This window comes from Athene noctua, chromosome 2, assembly GCF_965140245.1.
Source record: "Athene noctua chromosome 2, bAthNoc1.hap1.1, whole genome shotgun sequence".
In the NCBI taxonomy this organism is placed as follows: domain Eukaryota; kingdom Metazoa; phylum Chordata; class Aves; order Strigiformes; family Strigidae; genus Athene; species Athene noctua.
In genome coordinates this window covers 22,762,856-22,782,685 of record NC_134038.1, presented here as the reverse complement: position 1 = coordinate 22,782,685, position 19,830 = coordinate 22,762,856, and the positions used below count along the sequence as shown (strand labels likewise).

At 34.6% G+C, this 19,830-nt stretch overlaps 1 protein-coding gene across 49 annotated transcripts in view; it reads left to right on the top strand.

The window, feature by feature from the left end:
- The window catches only part of RIMS2 (regulating synaptic membrane exocytosis 2), a 489,731-nt gene that overhangs the window by 140,349 nt on the left and 329,552 nt on the right, over positions 1–19,830 (top strand). The window contains exon 1 of one of the 49 annotated variants that reach the window (XM_074898594.1): positions 15,887–16,398. The exons of the other annotated variants lie outside the window; for them this stretch is intronic. Coding sequence (XP_074754695.1) covers positions 16,277–16,398 — 122 coding nt within the window. The 5' untranslated portion in view covers positions 15,887–16,276. Of the gene's footprint in view, positions 1–15,886; positions 16,399–19,830 lie in introns of those variants that run through there. 49 annotated transcript variants of the gene reach the window in all.

Below are 19,830 nucleotides of genomic sequence, written 5' to 3'. Positions count from 1 at the left end.
GAGCTAGCTGAGAAACATCAAAGAGCTGCATGAATTAAATAAATGAAAATGTGTGTCCATCTGTTTCATGTTATATCTTTTTCAAATGGCTCTTCTCTAATTTCTGGATTATGAATAACTGATCCTGAGAACACCACTGATGGTAGTTTATTGCAGTTTAAAATACAACAGTGTAACGTTAAAGAATCAGTCAGTTACATTTCTTTCAGAAAGGATGAAAACTGGCCATTTCCCAAGATTATCAGTACTTTTCTTTTGTAACACTTATGACACAGCACTGTAGTGCAGCCTCTGATTTTGATTGTTTCTGAGTACCTGAGTAGATAGATGTTTAGTCCACATGTCTTAAAGAAGCATAAAGTCTTTACTTGGACCTGTGGAAACTAAGCGTATTTGTAAGAATTTTCAACTAAAATAGAGGCATTTTAACTTTTTTACCCATGTTTTTCTACCTGACAACATATTTTAAGACAGTGAGAAATATTGAAAGACTGTATAGAGACAGTGTTTAAAATAAGAGAGCTGGTATCCAAGAGTCAGACTGACAGTGCTATGTCCACATTTGTTTGTATTCAGAAGTATCCATTAAGGACAACAGTGTCTCTAATATTTTTAGAATTATTTATGTGAGAATTAACTGATGTGAATTTATGTTTTTTAGCATTTTTGACCACTGCAGTAGGAAAAACCCATGATTGTTGAGAAAGCATAATGGTATTTGTTCACTTCATGAATAAATCTAATACTTTCTACAAGTATTTTTCAGGTTGAGTTTAAAATTGAATCAATATTCTTTTCCATGCATGACTGCAAAGAGCTGTCACTGACTTTCCCTGATGCTAGAACAGGATTCAAAATTTGGGCCTTAGAGGTGCCCTACAGTATTTTTAACATATTAACTAAAGATTTAAGTTTTACAGGATTTGAAGTGCATCCAAATAAGGTTTTATCTTCATCTTCCTGCTACTGTTCCAGCGTTTTTCACCACTTTGATAGTCCGTCCTTGGAGCTGTAAAGTGAAACCAATGTCAATCTGAAAACTGTAGTCTCAGTAGTTTTGCTTTTGTTTCTTGTGCTATGTTCCGTTACAGTGTATGCTTTGTATGATTCTGGAGGTAATAACTTACAACAAACAAGTTGTAATTCTTTTAATTATTTCATTCCTTTACATAAGGTTTAGTGGTGTGGATCAACATTCCATGGCTATTCCAGTTTTCAGGTGGAAACTAAAGCTACACTTATCTGCTGCCTCAATCTGGTATGGCATAAAAGGGAAATTAATAATAATTATGGCCAGAGGAAGTAATAGAAATTTATGGGAAGGGAGCTAGAGAAAATGCAGTATTTAATTATTGAAAAGAAGTATCTTGGGTCCAAGAAAGTCAGAAATCCTTCAGTGCAGAAGTTTTAATGTAATAATTAGACACTTATGACAAGGATTAAGCGACACCTCATTATGGGGATGAGTAAGGAGTTTGGTACCATCTGTAACACAGAGTCTCTGTAAGAAGTTCCTGAATGGTACTGACATTGTCTATTAACACCCCAGACTACATATAGTGGGCATATAATGTTTCTACCTGTTTTTAATAGGTTGCAGTGGGTTGTAGCATCTCCGTTTTATTCTAAATTCTGGAAAAGAGGGGGAGCTTTTCCTCTCCATTACCTTTGCAGAATGGTCTGTCTTCTGAGAAACAAAACTGCTTGGACAGTTCTGTTTGTGTCCTAATGTTGGTTTTGTGGGTCTTCTGCTCACACGAATAGTGACAGTGCTAACACAACATTCAGGACATGTGCAGCCATAGTGTGACTTCAGCATGTTTTTTCTGAGATGTGCACTGCTTCCCTCCCTTCAATTTTATTTTCCCCAAAGTAGCGGAACCAATGAGCTAACTGTTTTTAATCTTTATCTGATGAGGTTTATGAAAAGAAATTTTTTTTTTAAAGCTCACCTTTATCTAGCTGTAAAATCTGTACTGAGTAGCATTGGCCTCTGACCAATGGTAGACACAATTTGTGGCCCTGTTTTTAGAGAAAGCTAATCTGTTTGGAGAAGAGAGAGAAGGAAACTTCCCTAACTGTAACAGAACTAATCTACCTTGATAAACAGTCTAAAACTGCTGTGTTTCTTTTCAAACTTTAAAGAGAGCTTTAATTAAACATAACAAAGAAACTGAATTCCATCTTTGACAATCTGAACTTAGCTGCAATCATTCTCTGCAGTGAGCAAAATCTCTTGTTGATTTTAGGGAATTTCACAATTTACTGTAGAGTGCCTTTTCAAAAATAATTTCATTGCAATGTGTTGTTTGTATTTTGCTTACTGTTACTGATTACTTGATTTTTTTTTTTTTAATTATGCCTATTTGTTGAATACTGCTTACTGAAAACTAGCACTTGCTATTTCTCTTTCTCAGTCTTACGCAGAATGAGCTCAGGGAAGTCTTAAAATTCAGTGCTGATATTTGGTATCTTTGAAGCAGAGTTTGGCCTTCCATTGCAGTGTTATGCTTCTGTATGTCACAGCTATGTCTTTAACTGTGCTAAACGACCATTAATAATCTAAATCTGTAAAAACATATCTCAGCTGTATCAGAATATTGAACAATTTTTAAGTACTAACTGCAGCTAACGTTTATGGAATTAAATGCAGTTTTGCTTTTAGCTAAATTGACCCTGAAAAGAAAGCAATACCAGAAAAAAAATGAAGGTAGTAGCATTTTTAATTTAATTTTTTTAATTAATGAGGCCAGTACCTTTCTGTGTTGAGCATGCCTTCTTAAAGTGCTGTTTTGTTGACCTTGCACAAACATGAATGTTAGAGCTCACTGCGTGTTCCTAATCCTTAGTTGTGCTGTGCTCAATCTTTGGAGGCTAATTTCTCTTCAGAAGTATAAATAAGAGATTTTGTTTGAATTTCATATTTACAAAAATTGGTGTGTAAAGGTGAATAAGTTATATCTGTGGAGTGCAGCTGAGAGAAACAGCTAACATTTAATCAAGAACTCTGCTAACTCAAGTTTGTAGTTTCTGGCAGCGAAGAGTTTCTGGAATCTGCAGAAGACAATTCAATGAATGGCCTTTGTTTTCATACGTTTTACCATAGCTATAGCTGAATTAAGACAAAAAATGGTAACGCATAATTGTTACTGGTACAAATTCTTTCTTTGGCTCTTTCTTTGTGCCTCTAGAAGTCACAAATGATAGAGCAATCACTTCTGTAGCGCAATTCTGTTGTCATTTATCTTTCACATGGCAAGTTTAATAATTTTAATAAATGTCAATCTATTTTATTAAGTCAGATCTGAGGAAAAAAGTCACTAAAAATTAATGTAATAAGACCAGGGTGACCATATTTTCATAATTAAAAATTACATTATTAATCAATACCATTTTGTTTTCTGCCTTGTCTTTAACATTATTATTCTGTTTCTTTTTCTGCCCCTTCTTCAAGCCAAATCCTTGTTCATCCCTTTGTCTATTCTAGAATATCTTTGTCTAGTTATTTGGTTTTTTTATTACCTCATTTTCTTTTGTGTACCATCATATCTTTCTCACTGGTGTGAGTTCTTACCAAACCCTGGCTAGGCATTGGAAATGTTGTCAAAGATATACCTCCTTCACTTAGACATTCTTTTCTTCTCTAACCTTTCCCCTAGCTCTAACTCACCTCTCTTCCTCAATTTCCAACAATTCTGCAACCATTCAGCAGTGTCTTTTCAAACTTGTGGTCAAATAAGCAGACACTTCTCTCCCAAGCTTTGAGAAATCTGTTTTGTGCCTTTCAGTAAAAACAAGCCTCACTGCATTCTTTACTAACCAAAAGGAAGCCAGCCACGGATGTTTTAAGGGAAGAGTTACCTTACCTGTTCCAACAAAGTAGTGCAGTACAATGTCATTTCAAGTTAAACAGAAAATGTAGGTGACCTGAAGTCAGTGACTCTTAAACTGAGGTTTTAAAATCCAAGGTAATATCTATGTATGATATGCAGTGGGTTGTGTTTACGCAACTTGTTCAGACATCTCTGCACTGTGCAGCACTATGCCCTGTAATCATGCCCTGCTGTTTCAGAAAATGGCAGCAGAAAGTGCCCATTTCTGCAGCAGTGGGCTTCCTGGAAATGCTATTAGGGGCCTCAGTAAGTGTGTCATCTTCACAGAATAACAGGAAGTTAAGTTGCTTCAAACATAGTTTTCCCAATTTCTGGTCCAGTGTTTTGTCAGCTAATATTACATGCTTGAATGGATCCCTAGATGTAGTTTATCTGCCAAATTAAGTTTTTATTATGCAGCTTGTAAAGGACAAACCATGAACTTTGCTACAGAAACCCTACTTTTTTAGGCAAAAAGAAAACAGCAAGGACAACAATTCTTAGGGAAAAATCTTGATAGAAAGCAATGCATTTTAGCTGCAAGAGTTTTTTTCTGTAATGACCTTTTGAAGATCCTGGACTTTAAATGATAGACTTCCTTCACGATCACTTAAAAAAAAAAAATTAAAAAAATAGCCATCAAGGCAGACAACATTAAAGCAGAAAGCATCTGTTTTTCTTTGTAATTCCAGATAAACTAGGAAGCTTCAGAGGGACATTGCCTTCTGAAGTTCCAAATCAGTGCACAAAACCAATTTTTTTTTTTTCCCAGAAGTAGATTAGTTTTAATTAAATCTTGTTGACTCTGAAATGAGGTGCTGGGCTGACAAAAATGGACCTGCCTCAGTTGTATCTTTATGCTCCAGTTACAACTGTGAAAAATATTTAAGTGAGAAGAGGAATCACAATTAGTTCTACAGTCTCATCTCTTGAGTATAAAAAATTCAACAACTCAACAGTTCAGCTATATCACCTCCTCATGATGCTGAGATAATTGCATTTCATTCCTAAAATGGACATAAAATGATTCATCTTCCTGTACCATTCATTAACAGGGATTGGAACAAAAAGGAATTATTGAAAGCAAGCCAGTTTAACTTCGGTTTCCATTCCTTAATGGGTGGTTCCCATGTCTTATAGATCAAGTAAATAAAATGATTGAAGATTTTATTTTCATTTAGAAAATAGGTATCAATATATGAAACAAGAAATTGGATCTTTTAATAAAGTAAATTTGAAAGCACAAATAATTACATTGCTACTCAGAAGATTTTTTTTTTCAAGCAGAGATTCTTCCCTAAGTTAGAATATAAATTATAAAGAACCTGAGAATCAGAGTGAGAAGGAAAAGAGGAAGATGTGTCACTTAATGGAATAGGGAGGAATATTTTGTAGATGAGACTCACTCAAAACTAACTCTGGAGCTTTGCATGTTAAGGCCAGTACCAATAGTGACTCAACTTCTCCTCAAGCAACTTGTTTTGGATGATGATAGACTACTTTGCAGTAATGACTGATGCATTGGCATAGATCAGGATCATTAATTCCTACCTACTTTACTTCTTTGCTCCTCCTTTAAGTAATTAAGAACATTTATAAGAATGCTGTGTCCCATTTGTAGATACTCATAAAAGCTGTCAGTTATTTTCAGAGTTAAGCTTGGTGAAGCTAACTAAACCAGGAGATTTCCCTCAGGACAAGTATTTGAAATTTCATGCTGTATGTGGCATATGGGTCCTTATTTCGGAATTTTTTTTTTTCTCTAAAAATGAGATTTATTTGGAAATTTATACTGTGGTATATCACCAAATATCATGAAGCCTTACAGTCATGATAACAATCAATTATGGAATTAACCTTAAGCCCCTCCCCAAAGCTTTTAAAGTTATGGCCAACACTGCTTTTACTCCACTAACATAAAGTTCCAGTATTAAATGGAAATCTTTCCAAAGCAAAATATTTACATTGCAGTAATGCTTATAAAACCCAGGCTCCATGACACTGTGAAAGGAAATGAATTTCAGAGGTGTGTGATCATCAGGAAAATATTCTGATATTCCAGTCAGCTGAAGATAGGAGCAACCCAGGAGACCATAAATCTTATAATGACATGAAAGGAAGATAAATTAGTCTCTTTGAACTCGTTCCCAAGATATGGAAGGCTCCGACTTTTATCCAGTGTACTGAACAGCACAAACTAATAAACAATCCAGTGCATAGATGTGTTCTCTTAGCTCCTGTTTCACAAAATGAAAAGGCTAATCCAAATTTTACTGTCATCTGGAGAATGATTTATCTTCTAGTTTACATATATATTAGCCTTTGTTTCCATCACAGATCAGTTGGACACACTGACACCCAATACAAGTTTGCAGACCTTTTAAAATCCAAATCAGTAATTTGAAAGGAGAGATACTGCAATAAATCTCTTATTTTCCGGGTAACTAAAAGGAATTTCTAAAATTAATTGAACTCCCAAGCTCACAGGAAATGAGAGACAGTTTCTGCAATGCATAACCACCATGGACTTCAAGATCAGTGTAACTTAATTTCTTTACATAATAAGGAGCTTTACGATCAGCCTGCTCACCCAAAGAAGTGTTTGTGTGAAGGATCTCATCCAAAGAGGATGATAACTGTATTTCACAAAGAGAACATTATCTCTTTACCTGAGTGTGTATATTGAAATCATTACTGTGCAGGGTGCATTTACATTGATGGTAATCATCAGTGGACTGTTGTAGGATTTAGTTTTTGCTGTTTGCTTTGTGCTAATCATGTCTTCTCTGAAATTGGTATAATTTGGAGAATAAGGAATGTAAGTATGAACTGCCTGTCATCACTGAGAAAATCAACTTTCATCTTGAATACATCTTTCCGAGGTGGAGAGGAAAGACAGATGTTTGAAAACTGTTAGTGCATGTATTTTCAGCTTCTGTTTTTAGTATTTTACATTATTTAACATGCATGATACCTTGCTAGTAATATTTTAAATCACCTTTTGTTTTATTGAAAGGTGACAAATGATAACATTTGATGAAAGTAAAGAACAGAAATCTCTTGCAGCAGATGAAGTTTTCAACACATTGTTTCAAAAATCAATTAAATCTCTGTTCTAGGCTAGCACTTCTTGACTAGTGAGACACAGCTCATTGGTGAACCATCCAGAACTACAAATGAGGCATAAAGCAGGATTCATGTACTGTAATGATGTGCAAAGAAATATCAGTTGATTGCGAGTCAGCTGATGGTAAAATTGGTTGAAGTATGCTATTATACTCTAAACTACGCATTCTGCAAGGTGCAGCATCTACTGCTTATTGAGCCTCCTCTATCAACGTGTATTACACGTACTCTGCGTATTCAACCGGTTTATAACGGCTTTCTGTTCCTGTCAGGTAATGCAGCTATTCCTTTAGTCAGGGAAATGAAGTCTCAGTTAGACCTTTTCTAACTCTCATTGCCTGATTCTTCCATCTTAATAGTATTCCTTTAATACTTTACAAATATTATTTATATATATATTTATACCACATGTATGAATATGTAAAAATGTATATATTAATATTAAAATCTTAGGATGTATAGCCATTTCAGTAAGCCGTCAGGCATTCTAAGGAAAGTGGAGAACTGATTATAGGATCATTCTATGACCCAGAATTTACAGGCATTATTTTGTGGAGAAAACCACACGTATTTCTCCTGTAGGAAGCCTACGAGTCCTGCAGACATAAAGCAAAATTAGCAGTATGTATGAATTATTTTAGTACAGACTAGAATCATGGTCTTGCAGGCTGAAGAAGTAATTTCTACATTTATTAGACAAATAGATCGGTTTTTGTTTGCCAAATGCAATTTTTGCCCCATCAGTTTTTTAGATAAATTATGTCTCAGGTCAGGGCAGTGGATAAAAAAAATGTATCCCTAGATTTTAGGGCTTATCTTTTAATATGGAAGATCTACTATCAACAGGAATTTTGCTAGAAAACATGCAGATCCATAAAATCCTTGGATTATATACTGGGACAATGCATGAGGAAGAAAAAGGGAGAGAATGTACACACCTGGATTTTTTTCTGACATGGTATCAGAACATAACCAAGGCAGGAACTGGAAAGTGTTCTCAGATCCAGCAATAGAAATGCAACCACAGAGTTATATTCATACCTCCTAAATAAGGTACTTAGACAAGCGTAAGAACACTTCATTAAACCTATTTTTGGACACTCATGCAATTTTTGGTCACATGATTTTTTTTTTTACATGCTCATCTTTCTCTCTATTGATTATACAGGAAGAAAAAGATGGCTAGGGTTCTAAACTATGCACCTTAGTCATCTATATTTAAGTGACATGAATCTAGGTGTCTGTGTTAATAACTTCAGACGGTGATTCAGACAATCTAAATTCAACCTATGAATTTGCCTAAAATCAATTATATCTTAATTTTTAAGCATAGAATTCCCTCAGCAAGGAATACTTAGAAATACCCAGATCTGGCAAGTGAGGCAGGAACTAGGCACTATTTTTTGTGAACATGTCATGTAGCATATAATATTATTATCAAAGTACCAAAATCTAACAGCACCTTATTCCACTTGTGCTGAAAAAAATCCTCAAACTCAACATTTATACCATTGCATGTTTTTAAGTCACAAGATAAAATTTGTGCTTTTTCCCCATGTTGTGGTGTGACCTAGAAATGGAAGCTTTTTGTTTCACCATACAAGTTGTATATATTGTGTAATATTCAGACAGGTAAGAAGGACAGAAATAAGCGAATTAATTAAAATTAAGCATTTCATGTAATTATTTTCAACTAATCTATGCTCTTTCATATTTAAATACAATTTTCCATATTTCCTTTCAACTAATGTATTAAAGAGAATTCCGTGGAGAGATTTGAGTAGCCATAATCTATACTGAGCTAAGAAAATTAACCAATAAGTCATTTATGTTAGATAGCTTAAAAATAACTATACTGGGAGGAATACCTGGTTCTGGGCCATACCTACTGATTCCTGTCAAGAAATGGTACTGTTGTGGTATAGTCTATCATCATTAGTAACAAAAGGATTTTAAATTATAATTTTCATATTTCCCATGTCCAATTTATTTGTTTTTTTTTCTTCTATTTTACTCATCCCAGAATGTGCAGTTTGTATGGTTAGTGTCAGTTTTTGTATGTGTCCATACTAGGCCTAACAGCAGGATTTCCCAAGTGGACATATGGCACATTTCCTAGTATCTGTGTAAGGAGAAAAATCAGACCTGTCATTGTGTTACCTGAGTTTAAAAAATGTAGATTTTTAACACTGAAACTATTTATAATAAACAAGTCATCTAACTTTCTCAAGTCTTCATTTTTTCCTTTCATAGATTTAAAATTTAATTAAGCCATAGCTGGTCAAAATAAGATAAAATCTCAGCTTCCAGATATTTTATTTGTAAAGTGTGTTTTTTCCAAAATAGTAAGTATGCATGTAAAATCTCACATTTAACTTGCTTGCCACCTTTTAGAAAGTTTTAAAGCTATACTGATCCGTGGGTTGTGATTATTTCTATCATTTACTTAGACCATGATGAGACGCAGGGAAGTAAATTACTTGGTCTCATCACAGAATTCAGCACACCTAATTAGGGACAGTTGGCACTTCCCTGCTCAGGAAGTCCAAAGCTGATCTGGAATCTCCCATCAAGACTTGGCCTTTTGGGCTGATGTAGTCTGTGCTTCTTGACTTTCTTGGGAAATTATACCTGTCAAGTTTAATTTTGTCTTTCATTAAAAAATAGACATTTTCTTGCCTTTTTTCCCCCATCTTGATAACATTAGTTCTGAGAGTTTTCAGATATGGGAATACTCAAATTTCTGTAAAGGTGCAAAATGTAAACTGACAGCTTTTCTTTGTATTTTATCTTGAATGTAAGTAGATTAATCAGAGTGCCCTCTTAACCATTCAGCATGTTGTGTACTGCTTCTCAGTCATGAACTGCTTCCACTGGCACTAGAGCAGTTCCAATATTTGGAAACACGCTAGAGGCATAGTGCTGAACTGCACTTAGGGGCCCCAATCCAAAGACTATTGGCATGCAGTGCTATCCCTGATTTCACTGGAATTAGGCTACTAAACAGTTGCTGCTACAGGGAATGGTAGCTCAACAGACTTTGGAACAGCAAAGTTCTAGTACCCTAAACGCAGCCAGTAAGAGAATGGAGCACTGACGTTATTCTTATCTGTAACCTGAACCAGATCACTTAAGCTTCATTTCCTAAAGTATTTAATAGACAATGTACTTACAAGGTTTGTTATGATTATTTTTTGTAATGCTTATTCTAAGGAAAAATTAGCATTATTTCATTGTCTGTGACTACTGCTGGTAGAACAGGAGAAAAACTTTGGTGAGTCCTTTGTGCCTGGTATACCATTAGCAGCAAGTCCAGTGGAAACTGAGAGATGAGGGAGTTAAATACAACAGAGGTGGTTCCATGAGCACCAGAGCCAATACAGCCTATAATGGTGTCCCATGTTTTTCTGCCCTGTTTTTTCTCTGATATGGTGGAGGATCACCATAACTTGAGCACGTTTTCTTACCACTTATGATAATTTTGTCAGACTTAGGATGGCAATGATGTGGCTATTTACAGACCATATTGTCACTGTCTTTCTACTCTCAAACTCAATGGGTAATGGCTCAGTTCTACCTACCCTTCTTATATGTGCACTGACTTGGGTCTTTATCCTCCTATGATGATGCAAATTTTCACACAGCTTGCTGGAATTTAACTATTTTAATATTTATGCCCCTATGAAATTAACCAGTCTCCTTAAGTATCTTAATCATGGTGATAGATGGTAATATAGACAGAAAAACTGATAAACAGACTGTCCAGGTTTCTAAGTCTCATATCTTTGGTTTAAAATCTGTAATTTAGGCTAAAAGGAGAGTATACATTACTATTAAATGGCTAAATGGGAAGAAGATCAAGAAGGACATTGAAAAGAAATATATGAATGAATATAGATAGAATGGCTCAAAAATGAAAGTAAGGAAATAGGGGAACGTGGAAGATACTGAGATAAAAATACAAGCAAGAAAACCAATATTTGATCGTTGAACACGACGATGAATTTACTTTCTTTTACATTACTGTACTTTATTATTGGATATTGTCTGTAACAAGGTTTGGTCTCTTAGCTGGAATTTCAGTATCTTCCATCGTAGATCTGTGACCTGACTACCAGGGAATAAAATCAGTATCACTTTTCTCTTCTCAATTAATGTTTAACTCAGTGAATTAAATAGTTCTTTCAATATTTAATTATTTTATGGGAGAGAGAACACCTTCGACAGCAAAGACAAATTCCCTTTGGCATAACCAAGAGGGTGTTGATTAGGACTTTGTGGGCATATTTGAGGAAGCCAGAAGAGAAACTTGGTACTCAGTTTTCCATGTTCCCAGACACTATTCTAACTGCCAGACCTCCTGTAATAAAAAGAAGGGTGCTTTTTGAATGACTGCTCAGGTGCCAGCTCAAGGAGAGGATTCATTATTACAATTCTTGGGCAGAGACTGATGCTTCCCTGCAGCCTGGATTTAGGTACTTTTATCCTTTTGGTGTTGGGGCTTTATCTGCATCCCTCTCTTTATTATTTCCTATCCTAGATATTCAGGATACTGTCTTCTATGGCTCCTATTCTTATGTGATTTAATTTACAGTTGTAGATTTTGCCTTAGTTCTTGCTAAACTCTTGCGAATCTGAACCTTTGAACACGGATGTGATGAAATACAACTGAATATGTGCTTTACCCCAAAAGAAACTCTGGTTGCATTTCCCTTGCAGTAGCGAAGTGAAATGTCCATCCTTGAATTTAACTTGTTAGTCCTTTAAAATCATGTCCCACCTTAGAGAATCAGTTTGCTAATCTGACCCAAAATGAGTAGTCTTATAAAGTGTAATAACATATAACACCATCCAGTGTGCAAGGCCACCGTTGTTAACTTACCTGTCTGAAAAGCATTTGTTCAGATGTTTTTTCTTTTCATAATGAGAGTACATCAGCAGTCAAAATTTTAAAATCCTAAATATTTAGCTAAATGCTTTGATAAGGGCGTATTGGAGAGCAATGGTAGCTACATTACAGATATTTATGTGCTATTAATGACCCAATTTTATTTAGTGTCTAGATGAAAATAACAGAGGTTTGATTTTCTGCACATTTAAAAAATCCAATTCATACCTCCAAACTCCAAGTGGCTCATCTCTACCATTTTCTTCTGTGATTCCATCAAACTATACTTATGTAATATCCAGTAAATTAGAATGGAATTTAATACAAAATTGTACTTGGTAGTATCTTTTATCACAGAACAATCTTTGCCTTATGAGCTATAATTTGTACCTTTAATGAGGTTGCATGACTTTGCCTTGTTTAACCTACAGTTTTCTGTGAAATGTCTTTTCTGTGTAGCTATCATAAAAAATGATAACTATAAGTAATGACTGAGATAACAAATTTGCACATATTGTCAACTTTCTTTGTATAATAGGTTTACCTGAAGAGCTTTCCAGATTCTAGAATGAATTCTAATAAGTTTAAAAATATTTGAAATAGAAATATTTCATATGGATTTAAAAATACCCTTACATACTTGGGAGCTTTCTAGAATAACTTTTCTTCAAACTACTTGTAGCTGGAGGGTTTTTATTAAGATTCAGCTTGGCTAGAGAAATAGGTATCTGTATGGATCTCTGTGTAGCCTGGCTTAATGGATCCAGTGGTGTTTTCCCAGACTTGTCTTTTCATTTTGAAATGGTCTGTCAGCCATGTCAGGTTGTTGCTTAGACTATCTGGTACTAGTTTTTCCCATTCTGTGCAGTATCTTTAAAGCACTTTTTGTTCATGTTCATTAAATCCTTTGTAAAACTGGTGTAGAAATGAAATGTATTATTATTAAACCATAATTGGCAAGAGTACATATGTATGCAAGTATAAATACACAAAATACTGTGATAAAAATCAGTGTCAAAATTGAGTCAGGCCCTCAAACGTTAGGAAGGGCCAGAATCACAAGTGCTTGAGTAGCGCTTGGCTTACCTAGTGCATGTTGAAGTACGTGGTTAGGGATGGTTTTCAAAAATAAGCCTGTGTATGTAGGACCTCTTTTTCTTCTGATATGGATATTGGAGTGAGTAGAGCTAGTGACCTGAAGAAGGCAAAAGGAGATCTCAAGTGTAAGGAAGTTAAATATCAAATAGAGAAAAAAAAAAATTCCTATCTTTTCCAGAATTCTTACATGAAGCTTTTAATCCAGGAATGCTGAAGACATAATTTCCTAAATCTTAAAAATTACACTTAATCATTGTGCCTTTCACCACAGGAAATTTTTTAATATAAAAAATGCTGTCACATTTGAAGATCACTAACAGGATTGACATAAGGTAACTAGTATCTGTACTGTTTTGTTCTCAAACAATATTAGTGTACAGGAAATAAATTTTATGTGTGGTTCCACAGACTTCTTTTGATTGTCAGTTCCATTCTGGTTCTGAAAGGATGGGTACTTTAGTGGGCACAGTTCATGCTCCTTCATTCCATCCCCTCCAGCCTCTTCTTGCTAGGCCTCTTTGCTTTCTTGATTCTTCTTAGCCCAAATGATTGTATTATGGAAAAGGTGGAAGTAATTAAGAAGAGGACTTAATAATAAGTCTGCATTTTAGGGTCAGTACAATAATATAGGCTACTTAGTGAATATGAAAAGGAGTTTTTTATTGGACAGGGGGTCTCTTGGAGAGCAATAGCAGGGTCGGGAAAGGCAATTATGTTTATTTTTCTGTACCATTTATTTTTTTGAAATAAAAAATTTATATTGCTAATCAACAGAAAGTTTGATTTTGATGAAAATTCCAGACACCCCAAAAAATGTGTATTTGCACAACCCCCCTGTCATTTTAGTTGAATTTTCTGCTAGTAGCAACTATGGAGTATTTGCCTTTAAAAGTATCCTTTTATCTTTTCTGTATTAAAGGTTTTACTTGCATGAATATCTGCAGAGTACTCTTCATTCCTTATCCCAGAATGAAATGAAAAGATTAGAACTTTTAAGTATGTATCTAATTTAGTCAGTTTTTAGAGGAATTTTACAAAAAAAAAAAGTGTCATAACTTCCATTTTAAAGATCTGAAAATTAAGACATAGAAAGGTGGATGTCGAATGTTCAGACTTTGGTTGCAACTACAGGAGCATTTTGGCTTGGATGACTATTCATAAGGCACACAACAAAATGGTGATATAATTGAAATACGTGATGAAGTATTGGTCTTGTTCCTGCTCCATGGTCAACGTTGTCTCTGAACTGTTAAGTGGTGCATATGAGACTAATAATTATTTAAATAACTTGAATCATTTCTAACAAGATAATTCTGTTTCTTGCAGCAGATACAAAAATTTTGTCCTTTTGATGGAATGAATGTAAAGGCAAATTTTCCTACATGACAAACATGAATTCTCTGTAATGTGGGCAAAGTGATTACCAAGTATTAAGTTTTCATTTTATTATAGCAAGATATCCATAAATATTTATTAGCTCCTACTCAAGGATCTCAACAGTTATCAGCTTTGCCATACTAGTAGGCTGGTAGTTTTTACCACAAGTCGTAATACATTTCTTAAATACAAATGTTTCCATAATGAACAGTATGCTATAAGCATAAAAACAGATATTAAAAACTATTTTGTGTAGTACTTTGTAGGTTTTCACATGAGTTTTGGGAACAGTTTTATTAGCAAACATTTTCTTGACTTTTTAAAAGAAATGTTGAACATGTGTGTTAGTAGGGAGTCTTCTATATCTCTTCTAGAGGGGCCTGGAGATGAATTTTTTCCTATTTCTTTTTCTGTTTGAAAATCTGAATTGTAGCTGCCATCCTTCTGGCCAAAGAAGCCTGGATGGGTACTCCCTTCGGAGCACATCAATACAACACTTTAATTAGCTGGAAGGTTGCTTATTCCCATATCTTACAGGATTAAAATCGCTTTCAGTGGAAGAGCTTTAATAATGGCCCTCATTTTATGTTGGCTTATTTGGAGATTTTGTAATTAGTGTTAAGATGTTAAAAGCTGTGGAGAGAAAATGAGATATTCTAAGGAAAATCTTTTTAACGTTATTTTTCAATTTGACAAATGATAGAACACATTCTGTAATGTTATGTAATGTTCTCTGGCACAAGCATTGAAAAAAGAGGAAAAATATGTTTTGTTGTCAGGGATACTTATTTTCTGTACATTAAATGTTATTCACTGTGCTATTATGCTGCAGAATCTCACTGTGTTCTGTTAGATGACTGATTCTGCTTCTTGCTCTTTGACTTCCTATGCTGTATGCGTACAGGGCACGTAGGCATCTAAGACAGTGGGTTTTCCTGGAGGTAGACAGGTATGGAGCACCCGAAGAAGTGATTGATTTTGCTTGGTTCCGTTATGGCTGATTCTGTGCAATAAACTTTTAAAAGATGCTGAAGAGTTTTATTATTTTGAAATGTACTACATATATAATGCAGCCATTAATGTTAGTGATTGTTCAAGTTTGCATGATAAATCATTGCCTTGATGCTGTATGTAACAGTACCTGGCAGAGTAGTTATGTATAGAATGTATACTGCTTGGTTCAGCCATGAATTGATGTTACATTTATATGTTTGCACTGAAAAACCTGATATCTCATGTAAGGTATGGTATAGCTTTTCAGATATGAGACAAAAGGTCTATTGTTACAGTGTCAGCGCTACATGTTATTTAGTATACAAAGAATATTTTTAGAGTGGTCTCTCTGTCCTGTAGAGCTGTCTTTACATTAAAAAAAAAAAAAAAAAGACCTACATACACGGTCACCGATGTTAGTCATTTTTACAGGGGAGGGAAGGAGGAGGGGAAGATGCAGAAATCCTCCTCCTCTTAGGCAGTAGTAACAGTGTGAGGATGCCTTGTCCTCATTTTTTTTTACTTCTGAGATTTTATTGCTGGCAGCCAGATGTGCTGAAACTCCTGACGACAGCATCTATTCACTGCGTGTTTTTAATAGGCTTAGAGAAATATGAGTAGAGTACATGAAAGCAGCTCAGCTTCACACTTCGGCTGGGAATGCCCAAAAAGCTTGCTGCCGTTTAGAATTCTTGCTACAGTCAGGAGAAAGCCGCACGGGTGCTAAATCTTCTACGACTGAATTAGAAGAATAATGACTGTACAATTAACTATCAGCCCCTGCTCATTTAGGCACAGTTTTTACAGAGATCAGGAGAAATATGGAACTTGATTGGCATGTTTGCATTTGATGGTGTGTGCAAAATAGATGACTTTTAAGACAGGTGGTGAAGAAAAATAGAAGGCAAGGAAAGAGAGAAAAATGCAATTTGAGACACTGCGCCAGGTCTGCAATTCTGTTTTATCTCATTTTCATGGGGTTTTCTCATCCCCTCCAAATATTTTACAAAATGATCTTTTTGGACAAACGTTGAACAACACTAGGTGAGTAGAAATGAAACATTTTTGCCTTACCATTTCTTTGCTTACGCTGATAGTAATCTATTTGCATGTTTTTCAGTGGAGTACTTTTATAATTGCACTCTAAGATACAAATATTTTTATGGTAGCAGTGAGACTCTTCTTTTTGTGCTTTTATGTTTTATTTAAGGATTTAAATGAGAACTCAATCTGCAGAAAGAAAGCCAGCAGATAGAATAAAATATTTAAGATGGTTATGTATCCTTCAAATACATTAGCTACCATTAGAAGCTAGCATTATTAGCTGTAATCCTTAAAGCATATTAAATATTCATAAACAAATTTGTCTGAGAAAATGATTTCTATGTGGATATGGCAGTGACAGGATTAAGTACTCAAAGATGTGTCTGTTTAACCGTATATAATTTGTTGGAAGATGTAAATTAGTAGTCCTGCATACCATTTGCAAAATAGACAGAAAGCAGTTTCTTATTTTTAGAAGACTTAGATTCTGTGTGTGAGGCTTTTTTCAATAATCTTTTTAACTAGCCAAATTATAGCTGATCAGTGGATGCTTTGCAGCAGGTCTGTCAGCTCTGTAGGCTATCCTTATATGAATAGCTATTGTTTTGTGGGAATTAGAAATCATAGGGAGAAGTTGATGTCTATTGGTGTTACATGTTTATTAAATTGATTTCTTGGGAATTTTTTTTTTGAGGGAGTAAACTGATTTATGAATGACTCATTTTTGTGGCATTATTCGGTAAACACACTATAATAGTGATGTTTAAAACTTTTTCATACTGCCATTAAATATTAACAGTAAAAATGATTAAGAATTTTATCTAAAAGAGTGTGAGTGCAGATCAGGGAGAAAAAGAATCCTGTAGTTTTTTATAAAGATAGTGCACTGATGGAAACATTCTGGAAAAAGGTTGGAAGTAATATTGCAGAGACTATATCCAGCATTTTAATATTCTCTGTATCTGTGGGAGAAATGGGATATTATTTCTTAAATACAATGATATTTGCACTTAATACTTCAGAAAACTGTTATTTCCCAGACTGTTGTTCTCCTTTACTGCTGGTGTTTCTTTTACTAATATTTTAATATTTATTTAATGTTACTGTTTTCAAGTTTTGATGTCTTGGTTACGAATTTCTAATTAGGCATGCAAAATTATGGAGGTAGCTTTAGTAACCATGATCACTTTGATGAATGAAGATCTTTTTAGATATATATGAAATCTGCAGTCAGTGGAATTTATCTTACATCCCTTTGGTGTACTGTAAAATCTCAAGCTCTACAAAATGGAGCAATAATTTATGTATTATCAACTGTGATTGTAACCCAGTACGTATTTCCAAGTGCATAGTTTCAGGCCTGCAGCAACCGACAAAGCCCTTAGCAACTGTTCTAATCAGCTACAAATCGAGTCTTGGTTCTCTGGATCTGTTTTTGCAGATCAAAGTGCATGCTTTTTGCTGACCAAGGTGCATGCTTTTTGTTAATTTTTTTTTACAGATACATGTGCATGGTGCTTTCAGGTGTGTATTTTGCTTGTAAGTCTCTGGCAAAAGCTGCGTATCATATCAGTTTCAAATCAAAAGACATCAGAGGATTATTTTATTGCATCTGCTGTGCCTGAGATTTAGAATTACATTTATTCAAGAAAATTAGCAAACAAGAAAGCATTGTTAGGAAATGCAGCCTCCTACCTAGTATGGGCTCTTTTATTTAGAATATTTCTATATTTATAAGGAGCAATGTCATGGTTTTTTAGGTACCAATGCTTTTGGACTTAAGAAAACATTGTGCAATTTTGTAAGAATATGCAACAGTAATCATGAGAGACTAAGTCATGCCTTCTGTGTCTTTTGAAGTTAAAGTTAGTTGAAAGTTATTTAAGGTTCTCGAATAAAAAGATTCTGTCCTCTGAGTAAGTATCAGTATTTTAAATTTGATCTTGACAGAAGGGCTTTGAAAAAGTCATCTATTGAGTAGTCACTAAAAAATCTTGCTGACATTTATTTTGGAGGCTAGTCCTTTTTGTTATATTACATATTTAAAAAGTCTATTTTCTCTAACTAAATCACTGTGAATACTTTAGGTAGATTTTTCACTGAAAGCTTTGCATAATTACTGTAATGCACTTGCTAAAAACTAATTGTTCATGCATCAAGAGTTAATATTTCAGAACTGTGGTAAGGAAAACAAAAATACCTCTAGCATGTAAAAGATTCTGCTTTGATGATGTATAATGTGGTATAATCTCTTCAGACTTTGAAGTTAAGTATTCTGTCACACTAAAAAGAGATGATCCTTTTTCTTTTTAAGGTTTTCCATTCTCTTTTTACATCTAAAAAGTAAAAGTCAGAATCCAGAAAGATAACAGCTGACATTAAGCACAAAATGATTAACTGCTGCTTACACAAAGTAATAATGTGAAGAAAACAGGTTAATGCATACTAATAGTATAGTGGATAATAGAATATAAAGCAGAAAGTCATAGGGAACTAGGTAATATGCATATAACTAAGTGAAAATACATTCCTACTAATTTTCACATCCTCTGTTCTTAGAGTTCTTCAGTTCTTCTGGAAGTTTAGATACGCTGTGATTTTGTTGCAGGACAGCCAGCTATCTCAGCTGTTGCTTTCAGATACTATACCAGATATTAACAGGAATATATATTGAACTGGGTTTTATCATTTCCCCTAGAAACCTTGCATGAGTTGGGTTTTTATTTGCATATTTTTTGCATTGCAGTAGCTGATGTGAGAGGACCCGAATGATTTTAAACTCCATGTGAGTTAGATTGATTTTACCATTTAAATTGGTTTAGTTATCCTCTGCTAACAGCTTCTGTTGGAGGAATATTGCAGTTTAGTTCTCTTTTGCCAGCTGCATGGCAACATTTTGCTGTAAGATGGTATTGTGAGCATAAAAGAGAGAGGTGGTTTACTGGGCCTTCCTCCTGGTCCTGCACGTCTCTATCTGACATTACCAGCTCCAGCCAGTTGAAGCAGTAACAGCTATGACTTTACCTCAAAATTGTGTTTCACACACATTGAAGACTGTAGTGCTATTTCCTGTGTAATAGGTTACTTTCTATTGAAAAATCATTAGAATTACCTCATGTCAGGAAGTCACAAGAATTGTTTTGTATTCTTAGCATTTGTCAAATACCTAATTCGTGGAATAAATTCATCACATGTCTGTTTAAAGAAAGTATGGGAAAAGAAATCAATAACCTTTCCTGAAAACATACTAAGTGCTTACACTATATCTGAATTCTGAAACAGCATCTAAAGGAGCATCAGGTTTTTTGCATTCTAAAATTTTTCTGATGACTTTCAGTGACGTGCTTTTCAAATGACTAAAGACAATGAAATAAAGTTTTAAAATGTCTTTTAAAACCTCTAGTTATCAGATAAGCAGGATTTTCTGACTGC